Raw genomic sequence first — 19,488 nt, 5'->3', positions numbered from 1 at the left:
CTGGAACCCGTTCTCTGAATAGGAGGAGGCGTCGCCTGGAGATGATCATCTCCAACCGCCGCCTCCTGTAGCGTCGGCGGTGACGTCACCAACCTGGCATTGTGCCGGGTTGGGCAGTAAATCTGAAAGGGGTCTCAAGCCAGGTCACACCTGGGAAGCACCAGTGTACAAATTGCTCTGTAAGTCTGAAAGGGTTATTATACCCCTTTCAGACATGTTCCAAAATCCCGGGTTTTTGCACATGCGCGTTCATCAACCCGGGATTCTGGCATGTGTGAAAGGTGCCAACACTGGAACACGTTCCCGGGTTGGCAACTCTGCAATGAGCAGGGTTTTTCCCGGTACTTTAGCCCCGGGTAGACAACCCGGCTTAGGTCTGAAAGTTTACTCCCAGGATGCACCTGATTGGCGTGCGTCCTTGTGGAAGGGGCTGCCTAGAGGGGGCCGGAGTGAAGAGGGGGCGTGTGTCGACTGCTGTAATCCATGCTGCTGTGAAGCAGCCGGCACAGCCTAAAAACAGAGAGGCAGCCTGTTGTGGTATGTGTGTGTGTATGAATTTGGCATGTGTGTGTATATCACATGTATGTGTGTGTTTGAGTGTGACTTGAGTGTGACTTGAGTGTAACATGTGTGTAACATGTGTGTGTGTGTGTGTGTGTGTGTGTGTGTGTGTGTGTGTGTGTGTGTGTGTGTGTGTGTGTGTATGTAATGAGAGTAGCCTGGACTGCCCTGGGCTTGTGTCTGAAAGGGGTCAACCCGGGAATTTCCCAGGTCTCAGGTTTAGTGTGAAAGGGGTCTCCTGCAAAAACCCAGGATTTTTCAGAGATGAAAAACCCGGGACTGAGCAGGGAAATTTCCGGGTCGTATGTCTGAAAGGGGTATTAGTTGCAGCAAGTGCTGAGATTTTTGTGAGTTATACCCTTTTCAGACAGAAAAGTCTGGAAGTCCCGGCAATTATCCGGCATTTCAGTGCCGGGTCGTTTTGCCGGGACATGCCTGACCCCCCCTTTCACACAGACATGCAAATTACCGGGTTGAAAATTTCAACCCGGTAATTTGCAGATCAATACGGGTATTTTGTCTGTGTGAAAGGGTCAACCCGTGTCATAATTCCCGTGTCTCCGAACCTGGTAAATTCCTGGGTCGAAGTCCTGGGAATTACAACACGGGTTGACCCTTTCACACAGAAAAAGGACCCGCGTGTTTCATGAAATTACCGGGTGGAACTGCTTCACCCGGTAATTTCATTTTCAGTCTGAAAAGGGTATTATAGTAGCCGGGAGCTTTAAAGCAGTCCGTTTAATGGTTTTGCCATTTAACAATGCACTACTTTAAATCTTGTGGCTAAGTCACCAAACTGTCAGCACTTGCCACAACTCATAGGGGTATATTTACTAAAGTGAGAGTTTATAGACGTGGAGATGCTGCCCATAGCAACCATTTATATACTACTTATCAGTTATCTAGCACCTTCTACAAGATATTAGCTGGAATCTAACCGGTTGCTGTGGGCAACATCTCCACTTTAATAAACCCGCATTTTAGTAAATATACCCCATAGTCTATTACACTTGTTACTGCATCTGACTGGATGGAAATCCTATTGCGTTTGTGCCATGCTACTATGAATTTTTGTATAAGTCCTGTATTCTCTTTTGTAGTCTCATCTTGAAATAAAATGACTGTGTCTGGAAGAGTATACGGATAACACAGCAAAGTCAGTCAGAGTTGTTTGTCATTACCTAAGAGCCCCAATGTCAGAGCTCAGGAAATGAATGATGCTGAATAGGCACTTTATTTATGGGGGGTTTCAGCTTCATCTCCTACTTAGAAATGGGATGAAGTTAAAAATGCCAGCTGCCAGGATCCCAGCATTCTGGATACAGACGCCAGAATCCCGAAGGACGCCATTTTATATCAATGGCCGGAATCACGACACCCGCCTTGTTTAAAAAAAAAAAAAATGAGTGGAAATAGAACATGTGGCAAGCCACCAGGCCAGGTGTGCGGTGGGCGCAGCGAGCCCAAAAAGGGACTCGCTGCCGGGATTCCGGAAAACGGGATACCACTGTCACTATACTGACGGCTGGCATACTGTCTGCCGGTATATCATACAAGATCCTTAGAAGTACACGAGTACATATTTAGAGAGTAGCCCTATAGATTAGCTCTATAGATTGTAAGCTTGTGAGCAGGGCCTTCCTACCTCTATGTCTGTCTGTCTTTGTCCAGTTTTGTTATATAACTGTTGTTCTAATTGTAAAGCGCAACGGAATATGCTGCGCTATATAAGAAACTGCTAATAAATAATAATAAATAGCTGTGTTTTTATAGATGGCTAAGACACTAATACAGGCATTATTGCGATCTTTGATGGATGAGTAATTAAACAACAAGATCTTGTCCAAGAGTGCAACCTCAGTATGCGGCCAAAAAGAGAACTGATCTTGTTGCTTCGCGTTTGGGATGAGCAGCAGAATCAGCCTGCATGTGCTAGACCAGGCCTGGCCAACCTGTGGCTCTCCAGCTGTTGTGAAACTATACATCCCAGCATGCTCTGCCACCATTTTAGCATTCCCTAATAGCTAATCTGCGGCAGGGCATGCTGGAACTTGAAGTTTCTGAACAGCTGGAGAGCCACAGCTTGGCCAGGCCTGTGCTAGACTTTATTCAATTTAGCTAACAAAAGGATATTAATTGCTTACCTGCTACTAAAGGGGACATCACCTAGTAAGACATTCTGTTCAATATACTTTGGGTGGTATCTTATTAGCCCCAATGCCGATTCGACAGATCAAAACAGCGGATATTGTGATAATTGATCGATGGTCATTATTGTGGTGTCCAATTAGAGGCTGTTTTTATTGGCCAAAATGGGACCCGCAATCACACGAAAACGCATGGGTCCCATGTGTTATTGCGGCTCTGGCAGCCATTTTTACGCAGATTATGCTTTGGCTGCCTGAGGATAGCCCCCAGCGATTCTATTAGCAGCGGTACTTCCTAATAGGATAACGCACTTTATATACTCCTTTAATCAACTGGTCCTTTATTGTGGTATTTACCTGTGTGCTCTAGACCAGTGGTTCCCAACCTGTGCACTGCCCCTTGTGCGCTCCCCCAGCCCTCTGAGAGTTTTTTTTGTTTTTCAGAGGGTGAAATGGGAGTGTTGATGGTTTTATTTTAGCCAAAGCTTGGTATAATTAATGACATTCAGTAATAAGTAAGCCTTCTAGAAACATCAACATGGGCTGACCAGATGTCAGAGAAAAAGTGTTACCAGTATTCAACCGATTACTTAAAATCAGTCTTCCTTCCATCGCCGATGAAAAGTTACCATTAAGCCTACTTTGTTAAAATACATTTTCAAATGTAGCTATGAAGCCTTCTAGACTAACGTCAAACAAAGAAACACCCAGACAATACCAATAAGGATATTTCGTTTTTCTGAGACCTAAAGGCCAAACTTATACTGTAAGTGCACTATTTAAAAAGTTCACTAATACCCCTTTTATATCTAATCAAGCGGGTCGCACCTGGGAGCCTGACACGGGTGCTTCCCGGGCGCGACCCACCTCAGGCTCCTCTCTGCCATTGTTTCCAACCCGGCATATTGTTCACGAGTGTGAACGGGAAACAGGATGCATCAACCCGACTTCCCATTTACACAGCACAGCTTGCCGGGTTGAGCCCATGTTCAACCCTGCAAGCTACCCAAATTGGAATACCGGGTCAGTCGACATGGATTGTTCCAGCGGGGCCCTTTTACACTGCACAGCAACACAAGTTATGCACGATCATGTGCAATAACCCATGTTACAAGCTGGCGGTGTAAAGGGGGTATTAATGCTAACAAGAGACTTCTTGCTTCTTACAAAGTTTCAATACAAGTTGCAAAATGTGGGTAACTGCATAGCACTGGGGAATAGTTATTCTGTCAGCAGTGAGAGAGTACTATGATGGAGCCTAATAAAAGTTATGTAACACAATCAATTACCCTCAACAATAATTCTGTTTCAAGAAGGAATGATGAAATGGCCACTGACGTCAGATGCCAACTTAGTGAAACCGTAAGAAATAGTGAGTTTTCCATGCAGATTGAGTAATCAATAATACATCTTTTCCACTGCTGCAATAACCCGGGTTATTGATGTCATCTTCAAGTGCTGGCAGAACAGAAACACCCTGCACACAATTGGAGAGTTATACCCCTTTCACACCGCACAAATAACCCGGTATCAACCCGGCATATTGCCGGATCGACACGGGTCAGCGTGCGGTGTGAAAGTGCCATAGCTGAAATCCCGGGTCGCCTGACCTGGCAATTCAACCCGGGAATAAAGCAGTGTTATTTTCGGGTTGAATACCAGGTCAATGGCAGCGTAAACGGGCTCCCGGGTCGATGCGACCCGGGACCCGTTCACTGCAACAGGGAGAGGCAGCGCGGAGATGATCTCATCTCCCAGCGCCGCCTCCGCTGCCGGCTCCGTCCCCCACTGCTATGGCAACCCGCCCGGCATATTGCCGGGTCATGGAAGCTAGTAGTAGCGTCCAATGCTGGATCCCACCCGGGAAGGACCCGTTTCCAATTCCCGGGTGGGATCCGGCATTGGCGATGTGAAAGGGGTATTAAAGGGATTGACCAGGGAATAACCTGGGTTAAAATTACGGCCTGACCCGGGTTGGAACCATGGCCCTCATTCCGAGTTGTTCGCTCGGTATTTTTCATCGCATCGCAGTGAAAATCCGCTTAGTACGCATGCGCAATGTTCGCACTGCGACTGCGCCAAGTAACTTTACTATGATGAAAGTATTTTTACTCACGGCTTTTTCTTCGCTCCGGCGATCGTAATGTGATTGACAGGAAATGGGTGTTACTGGGCGGAAACACGGCGTTTCAGGGGCGTGTGGCTGAAAACGCTACCGTTTCCGGAAAAAACGCAGGAGTGGCCGGAGAAACGGTGGGAGTGCCTGGGCGAACGCTGGGTGTGTTTGTGACGTCAACCAGGAACGACAAGCACTGAAATGATCGCACAGGCAGAGTAAGTCTGGAGCTACTCTGAAACTGCTAACTCGTTTGTAATCGCAATATTGCGCGTACGTCGGTCGCAATTTTAAGAAGCTAAGATTCACTCCCAGTAGGCGGCGGCTTAGCGTGTGTAACTCTGCTACATTCGCCTTGCGAGCGAACAACTCGGAATGAGGGCCCATGTGCAAACACCCGAGTTGGACCCGGGATTTTAGTGGAAAAGAGGTATAAGAGATAATGAAGCACTGTTAATGTAATACGTATGTTTAATCAATGCTAATCAAGAAAATATACTGTTATCCACTAAAATGCTAACCAGAGATACAAAAGGCTTGTCTATAGTGTGTGCCCAGTAGTTTGTATGGGTTTAGCCACATTACACGACTAAGCCTGGTGCATTTGGGCGTGACGTGCGTGATAAGTAATGGGCACCCATTGGCACAAACAACTGAATATCATGTGAAGAGCGGCAGGTATGAGATATTAAATTGAATTGCCCTGTTAGAGCTACAGACATTGTCCTGGGTGACTTCCGGCTACCTTCAGAACCTGCCTACCGTAACTGGCAGATAAATGCGCAAAATGAGCAGTACCGAATTGAGTCTGCCCCTAAGCTCCTAAAGGTAACAGAGGAGTAGCAAAATCTAAATCTCTGCACATGTTACATCTGCCCCACCTGCAGTGCAGCATGGTTTTGCCCATTAGTGTGCTTTTTGCCAACAACTCTGAATAACCCCATAAGTAGGGTTTTGTGCCGAGTGCGCTGTAATTGCATCGTGCCCAGCATTTATCGTGGAAAAATCAGCTAATCCCATGCATTCATGAGCAACAATGTAGCCATTAGGGGAAGTAACGGGACAGCTCCTGGGAACTGAGCCCACAAGCTAAATTCCCATATAACAATTATGGGAACATATGCTAAAATTTGTCAATAACTTCAATAATTTGCTAAAAATAAATAAAATAAAAATAAATAAAAAGACAATAGTCACACCAGGCTAAAAGCAGTCATTACCCATGTGCAACTGTGCTTATCTTTCTAATACCCCTTTTCCACCACTAAGCACGGGTCGCAGCCAGGAGCCTGACACGGGTGTTACCCGGCTGCGGACCGTGCTCAGCCCCCTTTCCCACTGCGCTCACCAACTCGGCATATTGCCGGGTTGTTGACGCTGCTAGCGACGCGGCAGGGGCGGTGCTGGGAGATCACATGATCTCCCAGCGCCGCCCTTCCAGAGACTGTGAACAGGAGCCGTGTCGCATCGACACGGCTTCCGTTTACACTACACAGCTTACCGGGTTGAACTTGTGTTCAACCTGGTAAGCTACCCGAGTAGGATTCCCGGATCACTTCATCCGGGTTGACCCTTTTCCACTAGCAAAAAACACGGGTAAATGCACACCCCTGTGCATTTACCCGTGTTTTTTGAGCTAGTGGAAAAGGGGTATAAGAAAACGGGGTTGATTTAATACTTCTGTGACATTCCTATTCAAGAAAAGCCAGTTTAGAAGAGATCTACAGAATGCTGTGAAGTCAGTAGCCACATTCATGAGAAATACTGTGCGAGTCATCATATACATTCACTGTGTATCACTGTAATATATTTGCTTTTACAGCATAGGACTGTAATGTGTTCGGTTTTACAGCATAGGACTGTAATATGTTTGGTTTTACAGCATAGGACTGTAATATGTTTGGTTTTACAGCATAGGACTGTAATATGTTTGGTTTTACAGCATAGGACTGTAATATGTTTCGTTTTACAGCATAGGACTGTAATGTGTTTGGTTTTACAGCATAGGACTGTAATGTGTTTGGTTTTACTGCGTAGGGCTGTCATATGTTTCCTTGGAATCAGTATGAAATACGGGCAGCCGGGATCCCGGCCATCAGTATACCGACAGCGGGATCCCGGCCACCAGTGTGCTGGCAGTGGGGCGAGCGCTAGAAAGCCCCTTGTGGGCTCACTGTGCTCGCCAGGCTGCGGGCACAGTGGCTCATGGCGCTTGGTTATATTCTCCCTCTATGGTTGTCATGGACACACACAGAGGGAAAAGAGCCTGTGGCACCGGTATTCTGGTGGCGGCATTTCACAGCTAGTCGGGAATTCTGTCGTCGGCATTGTAACCTCCGGGATCCTGACTAGCGGTATTGTAACCGCTTCCCGTTTGCTTTTACTGCATTGGACTGTAATAGGTTTGCTTTTACTGTTTGCTAATCGCGATCCTACCACAAAAATTACTAAAATCATGCGGCCCCGGAGAAAATGCAAACGCTTCTACCTGTCAATCAGGCAGAGGCGTTCGCAGGGCGGGAGGCGGCAACGCTCCGTTTCCTAGGCGGAGATGGAACGTTGCAGGGGCGTGGCTACAAAACAGGGGCGTGCTGGCACGAACGGGGGGGGTGATGGGGGCAGCTGCTGCGGTCGCGAGCACCCTTGGGACCTTACGGGCACCTAGATTGCCTTGTGGTAAATCCAGCCCTGGGCACTGAGATTTCCCCTGTTCACCTGTGGGCCAGTCTGAGCCACAGGCTCTATACCAACTCTATGGGTGTCGTAGACACCCACGAGTGGGAAATACACATTATGGTACAAACTTACCATTGATAACGGTATTTTTCCTAAGTCCACAAGATCCACAGGAAAATATTGGGATATGATGATGCGACAACGAATTGGCAAACGGTCAAAGCTTTTCGGCCACGGCGTCTTTTGCCGTTTTAAATTTGGGGTTAAACATACCAAGAAGAGGTGGCTTGTAGTAAAGAATCCCTCTAAGTGCCTTTCTCGTCTACAAGCAGCATATATAGAACAGTGTATCACGTGCATGAGAAAGGATATGGTATATAGATTATTACAACTCAACACTTTAAAAACAAATAAGGTAACAAGACCTCTCTCGTGTGTAATGTTCTCTATTTCATTCTAATTTCCCACCAGGCCAGAGCAGGTAGACCACTGCTTCCTCACACGGCCATTAGACTGCACCTCATATCAGTCATGGGGAGAATTCAATTTTTTGGGGCATCTAATAATTCCGTTAAAACTGGACTTTTTAGACGTCCAAACAATTGTTATGACTCAATTGTGTTTGGGCACCCATGCACATAGCGCATGTTGCCCTGAAACAGACAGGGTTTAGCTGCGTAAAACAGTTAAACGCGTCTAAAGTCCTGCATTGGCCATCCAAACTCCCATTCGGACGCCCAAAGTGCTGACTTCGCGCACATTTCTTCTCGCACCTCAGGAGGCTGCAAGAAGAAATGTTATCCTCGCGGCCACTGTGCGTCTAAACGGAGCAACAATTTAATTGTTCTGTTTTGCGCCACCAAGTGGTAGCCACAGGGGGGGGGAAACAAATTGAATTCCCCCCATACTGTCTTAACATTAGCTGTAAGATGGCAGGGCTAGTGGAAAAAATAAGAATTTACTCACCGGTAATTCTATTTCTCGTAGTCCGTAGTGGATGCTGGGAACTCCGTAAGGACCATGGGGAATAGCGGGCTCCGAAGGAGGCTGGGCACTCTAGAAAGATTTATGACTACCTGGTGTGCACTGGCTCCTCCCACTATGACCCTCCTCCAAGCCTCAGTTAGGACACCGTGCCCGGACGAGCAGACATAATAAGGAAGGATTTAGAATCCCGGGTAAGACTCTTACCAGCCACACCAATCACACCGTACAACTCGTGATACTATATCCAGTTTGACAGTATGAAAACAACTGAGCCTCTCAACAGATGGCTCAACAATAACCCTTTAGTTAACAATAACTATTTACAAGTATTGCAGACAATCCGCACTTGGGATGGGCGCCCAGCATCCACTACGGACTACGAGAAATAGAATTACCGGTGAGTAAATTCTTATTTTCTCTAACGTCCTAGTGGATGCTGGGAACTCCGTAAGGACCATGGGGATTATACCAAAGCTCCCAAACGGGCGGGAGAGTGCGGATGACTCTGTAGCACCGAATGAGAGAACTCCAGGTCCTCCTCAGCCAGAGTATCAAATTTGTAGAATTTTGCAAATGTGTTTGCCCCTGACCAAGTAGCTGCTCGGCAAAGTTGTAAAGCCGAGACCCCTCGGGCAGCCGCCCAAGATGAGCCCACCTTCCTTGTGGAATGGGCATTTACAGATTTTGGCTGTGGCATGCCTGCCACAGAATGTGCAAGCTGAATTGTACTACAAAGCCAGCGAGCAATAGACTGCTTAGAAGCAGGAGCACCCAGCTTGTTGGGTGCATACAGGATAAACAGCGAGTCAGATTTTCTGACTCCAGCCGTCCTGGAAACATATATTTTCAGGGCCCTGACAACGTCTAGCAACTTGGAGTCCTCCAAATCCTTAGTAGCCGCAGGGACCACAATAGGCTGGTTCAGGTGAAACGCTGACACCACCTTAGGGAGAAACTGGGGACGAGTCCTCAATTCTGCCCTATCCATATGGAAAATCAGATAAGGGCTTTTACATGATAAAGCCGCCAATTCTGATACTCGCCTGGCTGAAGCAAGGGCCAATAACATAACCACTTTCCACGTGAGATATTTCAGATCCACGGTTTTTAGTGGCTCAAACCAATGTGATTTTAAGAAACTCAACATCACGTTGAGATCCCAAGGTGCCACAGGAGGCACAAATGGGGGCTGAATATGCAGCACTCCTTTCACAAATGTCTGAACTTCAGGTACTGAAGCTAGTTCTTTTTGAAAGAAAATCGACAGAGCCGAGATCTGTACTTTAATGGAGCCTAGTTTTAGGCCCATATTCACTCCTGCTTGCAGGAAATGCAGAAATCGACCTAGTTGAAATTCCTCTATAGGGGCCTTCCTGGCCTCGCACCATGCAACATATTTCCGCCATATGCGGTGATAATGCTTTGCCGTAACATCTTTCCTGGCCTTAATAAGCGTAGGAATGACTTCTTCCGGAATACCCTTTTCCTTTAGGATCCGGTGTTCAACCGCCATGCCGTCAAACGCAGCCGCGGTAAGTCTTGGAACAGACAGGGCCCCTGTTGTAGCAGGTCCTGTCTGAGCGGTAGAGGCCACGGGTCCTCTGAGAGCATCTCTTGAAGTTCCGGGTACCACGCTCGTCTTAGCCAATCCGGAACCACGAGAATGGTGTTTACTCCTCGCTTTCTTATTATTCTCAATACCTTTGGTATGAGAGGCAGAGGAGGGAACACATAAACCGACTGGTACACCCACGGTGTCACTAGAGCGTCCACAGCTATCGCCTGAGGGTCCCTTGACCTGGCGCAATATCTTTTTAACTTTTTGTTGAGGCGGGACGCCATCATGTCCACCTGTGGTTTTTCCCAACGGTTTACCAGCATCTGGAAGACTTCTGGATGAAGTCCCCACTCTCCCGGGTGGAGGTCGTGTCTGCTGAGGAAGTCTGCTTCCCAGTTGTCCACTCCCGGAATGAACACAGCTGACAGTGCTAGTACATGATTCTCCGCCCATCGGAGAATTCTTGTGGCTTCCGCCATCGCCATCCTGCTTCTTGTGCCGCCCTGTGGATTTACATGGGCGACTGCCGTGATGTTGTCTGACTGGATCAGCACCGGCTGGTGTAGGAGCAGGGATTTTGCTTGACTTAGGGCATTGTAGATGGCCCTTAGTTCCAGAATATTTATGTGAAGGGAAGTCTCCTGACTCGACCATAGTCCTTGGAAGTTTCTTCCCTGTGTGACTGCCCCCCAGCCTCGAAGGCTGGCATCCGTGGTCACCAGGACCCAGTCCTGTATGCCGAACCTGCGGCCCTCTAGAAGATGGGCACTCTGCAGCCACCACAGTAGAGACACCCTGGTTCTTGGAGACAGGGTTATCAAGCGATGCATCTGAAGATGCGATCCGGACCACTGGTCCAACAGGTCCCACTGAAAGATTCTGGCATGGAACCTGCCGAAGGGAATTGCTTCGTAAGAAGCCACCATCTTTCCCAGGACCCGCGTGCAGCGATGCACTGATACCTGTTTTGGTTTCAGGAGGTCTCTGACTAGAGATGACAACTCCCTGGCTTTCTCCTCCGGGAGAAACACTTTTTTCTGGACTGTATCCAGAATCATACCCAGGAACAGTAGCCGTGTTGTCGGAACCAGCTGTGACTTTGGGATATTCAGAATCCAGCCGTGCTGGTGCAGCACCTCCTGAGATAGTGCTACTCCCACCAACAACTGTTCCTTGGACCTCGCTTTTATTAGGAGATCGTCCAAGTACGGGATAATTAAAACTCCCTTTTTTCGAAGGAGTATCATCATTTCCGCCATAACCTTGGTAAATACCCTCGGTGCCGTGGACAGTCCAAACGGCAGCGTCTGGAATTGGTAATGGCAATCCTGTACCACAAATCTGAGGTACTCCTGGTGAGGATGGTAAATGGGGACATGCAAGTAAGCATCCTTGATGTCCAGGGATACCATGTAATCCCCCTCGTCCAGGCTCGCAATAACCGCCCTGAGCGATTCCATCTTGAACTTGAATTTTTTTATGTATGTGTTCAAGGATTTCAAATTTAAAATGGGTCTCACCGAACCGTCCGGTTTCGGTACCACAAATAGTGTGGAATAGTAACCCCGGCCTTGTTGAAGTAGGGGTACTTTGATTATCACCTGCTGAGAATACAACTTGTGAATTGCCGCTAGCACCGCCTCCCTGTCTGAGGGAGCAATCGGCAAGGCAGATTTTAGGAACCGGTGGGGTGGAGACGCCTCGAATTCCAGTTTGTACCCCTGAGATACTATTTGAAGGATCCAGGGATCCACCTGTGAGCGAGCCCACTGATCGCTGAAATTCTTGAGGCGGCCCCCCACCGTACCTGGCTCCGCCTGGGGAGCCCCACCGTCATGCGGCGGACTTGGAAGAAGAAGCGGGGGAGGACTTTTGCTCCTGGGAACCTGCTGTTTGTTGCAGCCTTTTTCCCCTACCTCTGCCTCTGGACAGAAAGGACCCGCCTTTTCCACGCCTGTTTTTCTGGGTCCGAAAGGACTGAACCTGATAAAACGGCGCCTTCTTAGGCTGTGAGGGGACATGGGGTAAAAATGCTGACTTCCCAGACGTTGCTGTGGAAACTAGGTCCGAGAGACCATCCCCAAATAATTCCTCACCCTTATATGGTAACACTTCCATGTGCTTTTTTGAATCTGCATCTCCTGTCCACTGGCGAGTCCATAAGCCTCTCCTAGCAGAAATGGACAATGCACTTACTTTAGATGCCAGTCGGCAGATTTCCCTTTGTGCATCTCTCATATATAAGACTGAGTCTTTTATATGGTCTATGGTTAACAGGATCGTGTCTCTGTCTAATGTGTCAATATTTTCTGACAGTTTATCTGACCACGCAGCGGCAGCACTGCACATCCAAGCTGACGCAATAGCTGGCCTAAGTATAATGCCTGTGTGTGTATACACAGACTTCAGGATCGCCTCCTGCTTTCTATCAGCAGGTTCCTTGACGGCGGCCGTATCCGGAGACGGTAGTGCCACCTTTTTAGACAAAAGTGTGAGCGCTTTATCCACTCTAGGGGGTGTTTCCCAACGTGACCTATCCTCTGGCGGGAAAGGGAACGCCATTAGTACCTTCTTAGGAATTACCAATTTTTTATCAGGGAAAGCCCACGCTTCTTCACACACTTCATTTAATTCATCTGATGGGGGAAAAACTACGGGTAGTTTTTTCTCCCCAAACATAATACCCTTTTTAGTGGTACCTGTACTTATATCAGAAATGTGTAACACCTCTTTCATTGCCTCAATCATGCAGTGAATGGCCTTAGTAGGCATTAGGTTAGACTCATCGTCGTCGACACTGGTGTCAGTATCAGTGTCAACATCTGGGTCTGCTTGTGGTAGCGGGCGTTTTAGAGCCCCTGACGACCCATGCGACGCCTGGGCAGGCACGAGCTGAGAAGTCGGCTGTCCCACATTAGGCATGTCGTCAATTTTCTTATATAAGGAGTCTATACGTGCACTCATTACTTTCCATAAGCCCATCCACTCAGGTGTCTGCCCCGCAGGGGGTGACATCCCTTCTAAAGGCATCTGCTCCGCCTCCACATCATTATCCTCATCAAACATGTCGACACAGCCGTACCGACACACCGCACACACACAAGGAATGCTCCGAATGAGGACAGGACCCACAAAAGCCCTTTGGGGGGACAGAGTGAGAGTATGCCAGCACACACCAGAGCGCTATATAATGCAGGGACTAACTGAGTTATGTCCCCTATAGCTGCTTTTTATATTATATATATATATATTGCGCCTAAATTTAGTGCCCCCCCTCTCTGTTTTTACCCTGTTCTGAAGTGTAGACTGCAGGGGAGAGCCAGGGAGCTTCCTTCCAGCGGATCTGTGAAGGAGAAATGGCGCCAGTGTGTCTGAGGTAGATAGCTCCGCCCCTTTTCCGCGGCCTATTCTCCCGCTTTTTCCTGGATTCTGGCAGGGGTATTTACCACATATATAGCCTCTGGGGCTATATATTGTGGTATTTTTGCCAGCCAAGGTGTTTTTATTGCTGCTCAGGGCGCCCCCCCCAGCGCCCTGCACCCTCAGTGACCGGAGTGTGAAGTGTGCATGAGGAGCAATGGCGCACAGCTGCAGTGCTGTGCGCTACCTTGGTGAAGACTGATGTCTTCTGCCGCCGTTTTTCCGGACCTCTTCTTGCTTCTGGCTCTGTAAGGGGGGCGGCGGCGCGGCTCCGGGACCGAACACCAAGGACTGGGCCTGCGGTCGATCCCTCTGGAGCTAATGGTGTCCAGTAGCCTAAGAAGCCCAATCCGGCTGCAAGCAGGCGAGTTCGCTTCTTCTCCCCTTAGTCCCTCGCTGCAGTGAGCCTGTTGCCAGCAGGTCTCACTGAAAATAAAAAACCTAAATCTATACTTTCTTTCTAAGGGCTCAGGAGAGCCCCTAGTGTGCATCCAACCTCAGCCGGGCACGAAATCTAACTGAGGCTTGGAGGAGGGTCATAGTGGGAGGAGCCAGTGCACACCAGGTAGTCATAAATCTTTCTAGAGTGCCCAGCCTCCTTCGGAGCCCGCTATTCCCCATGGTCCTTACGGAGTTCCCAGCATCCACTAGGACGTTAGAGAAATGGTAATTTATGGAGGTGCGTAGTGTGACTAGGTTTCTGCATCTTAAGGGCACATCAACAGCTGAAATTCATCAACAACTTATCGATGTGTACGCGATATCATGTCACGGAAACAGGTTTGGGTTTAGACCTGCCTTTGATACCGGCAGAACAAACGTTAAAGATGAGCAGCGATCCAGCCAGTCAATCACGTCCCCCATACCCAAACCTGTTTCCATGATATGAAGTTATTACCATACACCACGACAAGTTGGCGATGAATTTCAGCTGCTGATGTACCATTTAAATGCAGAAATCTGATCACACTATGCTCCTCAATGAATGACCATGTTTTCGCCAATCCCGGCATGAACTGATGTAGGGATAGTATGACTGACATGACGCGCAGTCTAATGGCCGTGAAGGGAGGCAGTGGTCTACCTGCTCTGCTCTGGTGGGAAATTAGAAGGAAATACAGAACACGACACACGTGAGAGGACTTGTTATCTTACTTTCTGAACCACCCTTGTAGTTTTTTTCTATTTCATCTACAGCAGGCCTGGACAACCTGTGGCTCTCCAGCTGCTGTGAAACTACAAGTCCCAGCATACATTGCCACAGTTTTGCTATTAGGGGATGCTAAAACTCTGGCAGGGAATGCTGGGAAGTGTAATTTCACAACAGCTGGAGACCACAGGTTGGCCAGGCCTGATGTACAGCATGCACATTCATCTAAAACTACTTGAGGTACAACTTACTTTAAGAGACAACTCAATAGCTATAAACTCTGGAGCAGAACAATATAATAAACCAACAACTCACAAGAATACTGTAGAATAATAATGGCCATTGTCTATTCAATTAACCCAATTTCCATTCCTAGAGCTGGGAAAACACCTTCTGTTGTGAAGAAACATTCCAGAGAACACCTGATACTGGGAGTTATTTAGAGTTGTTTGCAAACTAAAAAAGTTAGCAACTGGGCAAAACCATGTTACAGTGCAGATGGGGCATGTGTAGAGAGATTTAGATGGGTTACATACCTCCCAACATGACCCTCTCCAGGAGGGACAGAATGCTCTGCTCCTGGACTTCCCTCTTAATTTATGATTGCCATCACCTGTGCTGAAACACCTTTCTTATCCATTAACCTGTTTAACACAGGTGCCTGCAATCATAAATTAAGCGAAAAGTCCAGAAGCAGAGCATTGTGTCCCTCCTGGAGAGGGTCATGTTGGGAGGTATGGGGTTATACTGTTTCTGTGCAGGGTAAATACTGGCTGCTTTATTTTTACACTGCAATTTAGATTTCAGTTTGAACACACCCCACCCAAATCTAACTCTCTCTGCACGTTACATCAGCCCCACCTGCAGTGAAATTTGGTTTTGACCAATTGCTAACAACTCTGAATGAACCCCATTGTGTGTACTGACTACACAATTGTTCCTTGCAGTCCTCCCTATTATCTATTCTAATGATCAGATTGAAATAAAGTGTTCCTGTACACCAGGGGTGGCCGGACTTTTGGAACCTGGGATCTACCTTTTGTTCACTTACTTACCGGTGATCTACTGGTGTCAAATAACACCAATATTAAAGCTCACATTTAAAAATAGCATTAATAATGATAACATCAAATAACAGCACCAATATTAATGTGCACATTTAAAAATAGCATTAAGAATGACATCAAATAACCCCCCTCTGTGCAAATCCCCCCTTCCACTCCCCTACATAATAGCCCCCTGTACAATACCCTCCTCCGTGCAAATCCCCCACTATGCAGATATCCCCCCTTCCAGTTCCCTGTATATTAGCCCCTGTACAATAATTCTCTCTGTGCAGATCCTCTACCCTTTGCAGATCCCCCCTTGTGTAAAAAAAAAAACCCCTTGGTGAAGATACCACGCTCTGTGCAGATCCCTCCACCACCCCTTTGCAGATCGTCCCTACCCTTGTGAAGAAACCCCCCTTTGCATAACTTACTTGACAAGTTGTCACGCGGCCTAGCTTCAGTTCTCCCTCACCCCGCAGTCACTCTCCCGCTTTCACGCTGCATGGCCTCCCATTGGCTGCTTCTCATGTCGTTGCCACCTCCGGCTGGATCAAACTGGATCCAACTAGTGCCCAGGCTCATCACATCGCGGGTGACATCATTACGTCACCCACGCACCCTGTTTTCCTGGGAACTGTGAAGAGAAGCAGCGGCGGCAGGCTCCTTACAGTTTTCTGTTAAGTCTGTCGCAATCTACTGGTGGATGCTCTGCGAGCTACTGGTAGATCGCAATCTACCTTTTGGTCACCTCTGTTGTACACACTGCAGAAATTACCTGCCTATGTAGCCACGGAATTGTCAGCCAGTCTATCGTCAGAGAATTACACACTACAAAAAGTGCACGATAACAGCACATTTACCACATCTTTTAAGCAAGATGGAAGATACAAACATCCAATCTGATAATCGGTGAACAAACTAATCAATTACTGATTGGCCCGATAATTGTATAGTGTGTGCCTAACTTTACATGGGCAATTAGAAAGCAACAAAGGGTAAACCATGAGAAACTTCTGTAATACTCTGTAATATTAGGGAGAATGTGGTGTATAATGGGGAGAGTGAATCAAATGATTATATGTTCACACCACATACTATTAAAGTCAGCAAAGTTCTAATAACATAAACCAGTAGTTCCCAAACTGGGCGCTTTGGGGACCTTGCAGGGGTGCCCAGGTTTGGTGGTCCAGGACCAAATCAAATGATTTATATTCCATGTAATAGGCAAGACCAGAGCTTGAGGCTTCCAATCATATAATGTGGACAAACAGAAGTGAATCCTGCCCCTCACCACATAACTGAGCCTAAGGATAACATAGAATATTTTTTTCTGAACTTCTAAAAAAGAAACATTTGGCCTAGAAGAAAAAAATCTGATACTCTAGGGCAGAGATTTTCAACCTTTTACAACTCGCGGCATACTGAAGAAGATTTAAATATTGCCAAGGCACACTCAAATATAATGGTGATGCATGGTGCAGTTGCGTGTCCTAGGATGCCATGTTGCAGCTTCTCCATAGGTAACGCCTGAGCCACATCTGAGAAAGCCAGAAGAGCCCAACACTGCCTGGGCCCAAAATTAGAACTGGCTCTGCAATCACTAAACCCACCAGTATTGATCGTTCCAGAGCATCAGTAGCTGCAAAATACTGACGGGCCTGGCTCTGCTTCTATGGCAACACCTGGAGACTGCTCAGGGCACACTAGTGTGCCACGGAACAGTGGTTGAAAAACACTGTTCTAGGGAGCCGTGATTCAAGGAGGCTTGGGAACCACTGACATAAACTGTATATAAGGATTGTAGAACTGGGAGATACAAGGATTGTAGAACTGGGAGATACAGGAAACTGATGAAGAATTATATAACAAAGTTACACTGTGACCTAACATGAACGTCTGCTGTGCTGTCCAAGGTCTAGAATCCTAAACTTCATGATCTCTATGAGAGAATATACCTCAGTAATAGAAGAATGCCATATATCATGGGTAGCCAGACTTTTGGGACTTGGGATCTACTTTTTGTTCACTTACTTACCGGTGATCTGCCAACGTCAAATAACACCAATAATAACGCTTACATTTAAAAATAGCGATCTACCTTTTGGCCACTTTTGCATATATAGTATCAGCATAGGTATACAATATAGGGATACTAGGGATGGGGTAATAGGTGAGCAGAATGATGGAGTAATATGTGGATGCCAGGGAAAGAGAAATAGGTGGGATTTGGTGATGGGATAATAGATGGGCATCAGGGATGAGGTACTATGTAGGCATGGCAGATGGGGAACTATGTGGGCGCCGGGGATAGGGGTAATACCTGGGCGCCGGGGATAGGGGTAATACCTGGGCGCCGGGGATAGGGGTAATACCTGGGCGCCGGGGATAGGGGTAATACCTGGGCGCCGGGGATAGGGGTAATACCTGGGCGCCGGGGATAGGGGTAATACCTGGGCGCCGGGGATAGGGGTAATACCTGGGCGCCGGGGATAGGGGTAATACCTGGGCGCCGGGGATGGGGTAATACCTGGCCGCCGGGGATGGGGAAATACCTGGCCGCCGGGGATGGGGAAATACCTGGCCGCCGGGGATGGGGAAATACCTGGGGATGGGGTAATACCTGGGGATGGGGTAATACCTGGGGATGGGGTAATACCTGGGGATGGGGTAATACCTGGGGATGGGGTAATACCTGGGCACCGGGGATGGGGTAATACCTGGGCACCGGGGATGGGGTAATACCTGGGCACCGGGGATGGGGTAATACCTGGGCACCGGGGATGGGGTAATACCTGGGCACCAGGGATAGGGTGATAGGTGGGTGCTAGGGACGTGGTTGCCATCAGAAAAGCAGTGACATGCATAATATCGGTATCAGGGACTGTCCTGTCGGTCTATGGGGCAACCGGGGAGATGAATGGACCGAGAAAGGAGCAGAAGCAAATCATTCAAACAAAGGAACATTGTAACCCCGCCGTATACTTCCCTCACAAGCCCGCCCCGGTGTTCCCCACACTCACCGAGCGCCGCCGCCATCCGGGCAGGCGCTGCCGCTGCCACGCTGGAGTCGCCATGGCTGCACGAAATACCGGCCGGTACCTGAACCCGAAATACAGATCAATGAGCCGCGCTGCTGGCTGCGATCACCGAGCGGCAGGCCGCGAGTCAACACACTGGCTGGCCAGCAGGGGGCAGCAAGCAACAGCACTGCACTAAGGGGCGGGGCTACAGGCGCCAACAGGTGGGCGGGGCTACAGGCACCAACATGTGGGCGCGGCTACCTGCGCGAGCACAGCAGCGGCTTCCAGAAAGGCTGGTGCCAGCCTAAGGGCGGGGATACGCGAGACAACAGGCGGAGCTACCGGCGATATTGCGGCAGCTGCCAGAGTGTCTCCCTTGGGGCTGTATGCGGGAGCCCGGCCTCCTGTGCTAGGGGACAGTATCTTCGCTAAGGACGGATGACTCTAAAGAATGTCCTATAGAAACGGGTGAACCTGTACCGGCTTTACCAAAGGGGCGTTTCCATTCGTAACCCCGCCCACAGCGGAATAGCATACTGCAGCAGCTGCGGCCGGGCGGAAGGGTTGCGGATGTGACGTAGGGAATTGGGAGCGAGCTCGGCCCTTTCTCACGCGCTGCGGACCAGGAGGGACCGGAGACATGAAGCGCCCGAGTAAGTCTGCTCTGCAAGCGGTGTGCTATGGCGTGTGAGACCGGTGCCCCGGCTCTTGCGTTATGTATTTCTCCTGTACCCTCCAGCGTGAGTGTGTGTGCACATACATGTGCTCCTTCATACAGGCGACAGGGTGCGTGTGCGCTGACCC

General features: G+C 48.4%; 2 protein-coding genes across 8 annotated transcripts in view; one reads left to right on the top strand and one right to left on the bottom strand.

Annotated features, from left to right (window-relative positions):
• The window catches only part of PBRM1 (polybromo 1), a 262,604-nt gene extending 243,567 nt beyond the window's left edge, over positions 1-19,037 (bottom strand). For all 7 annotated transcript variants that reach the window (XM_063940622.1, XM_063940624.1, XM_063940623.1 and 4 more), the window contains exon 1: positions 18,685-19,037. In XM_063940622.1, coding sequence (XP_063796692.1) covers positions 18,685-18,738 — 54 coding nt within the window. In that variant the 5' untranslated portion in view covers positions 18,739-19,037. The remainder of the gene's footprint in view (positions 1-18,684) is intronic.
• A 184-nt stretch (positions 19,038-19,221) lies between these two features.
• GNL3 (G protein nucleolar 3) overlaps positions 19,222-19,488 on the top strand; it is a 79,035-nt gene continuing 78,768 nt past the window's right edge. The window contains exon 1 of the mRNA XM_063940629.1: positions 19,222-19,337. Within this exon, the coding sequence (XP_063796699.1) occupies positions 19,325-19,337 (13 nt within the window). The 5' untranslated portion in view covers positions 19,222-19,324. The remainder of the gene's footprint in view (positions 19,338-19,488) is intronic.

This window comes from Pseudophryne corroboree, chromosome 9 (genome assembly GCF_028390025.1).
Source record: "Pseudophryne corroboree isolate aPseCor3 chromosome 9, aPseCor3.hap2, whole genome shotgun sequence".
Classification (NCBI taxonomy): domain Eukaryota; kingdom Metazoa; phylum Chordata; class Amphibia; order Anura; family Myobatrachidae; genus Pseudophryne; species Pseudophryne corroboree.
This window is presented reverse-complemented; position numbering and strand designations above follow the sequence as displayed.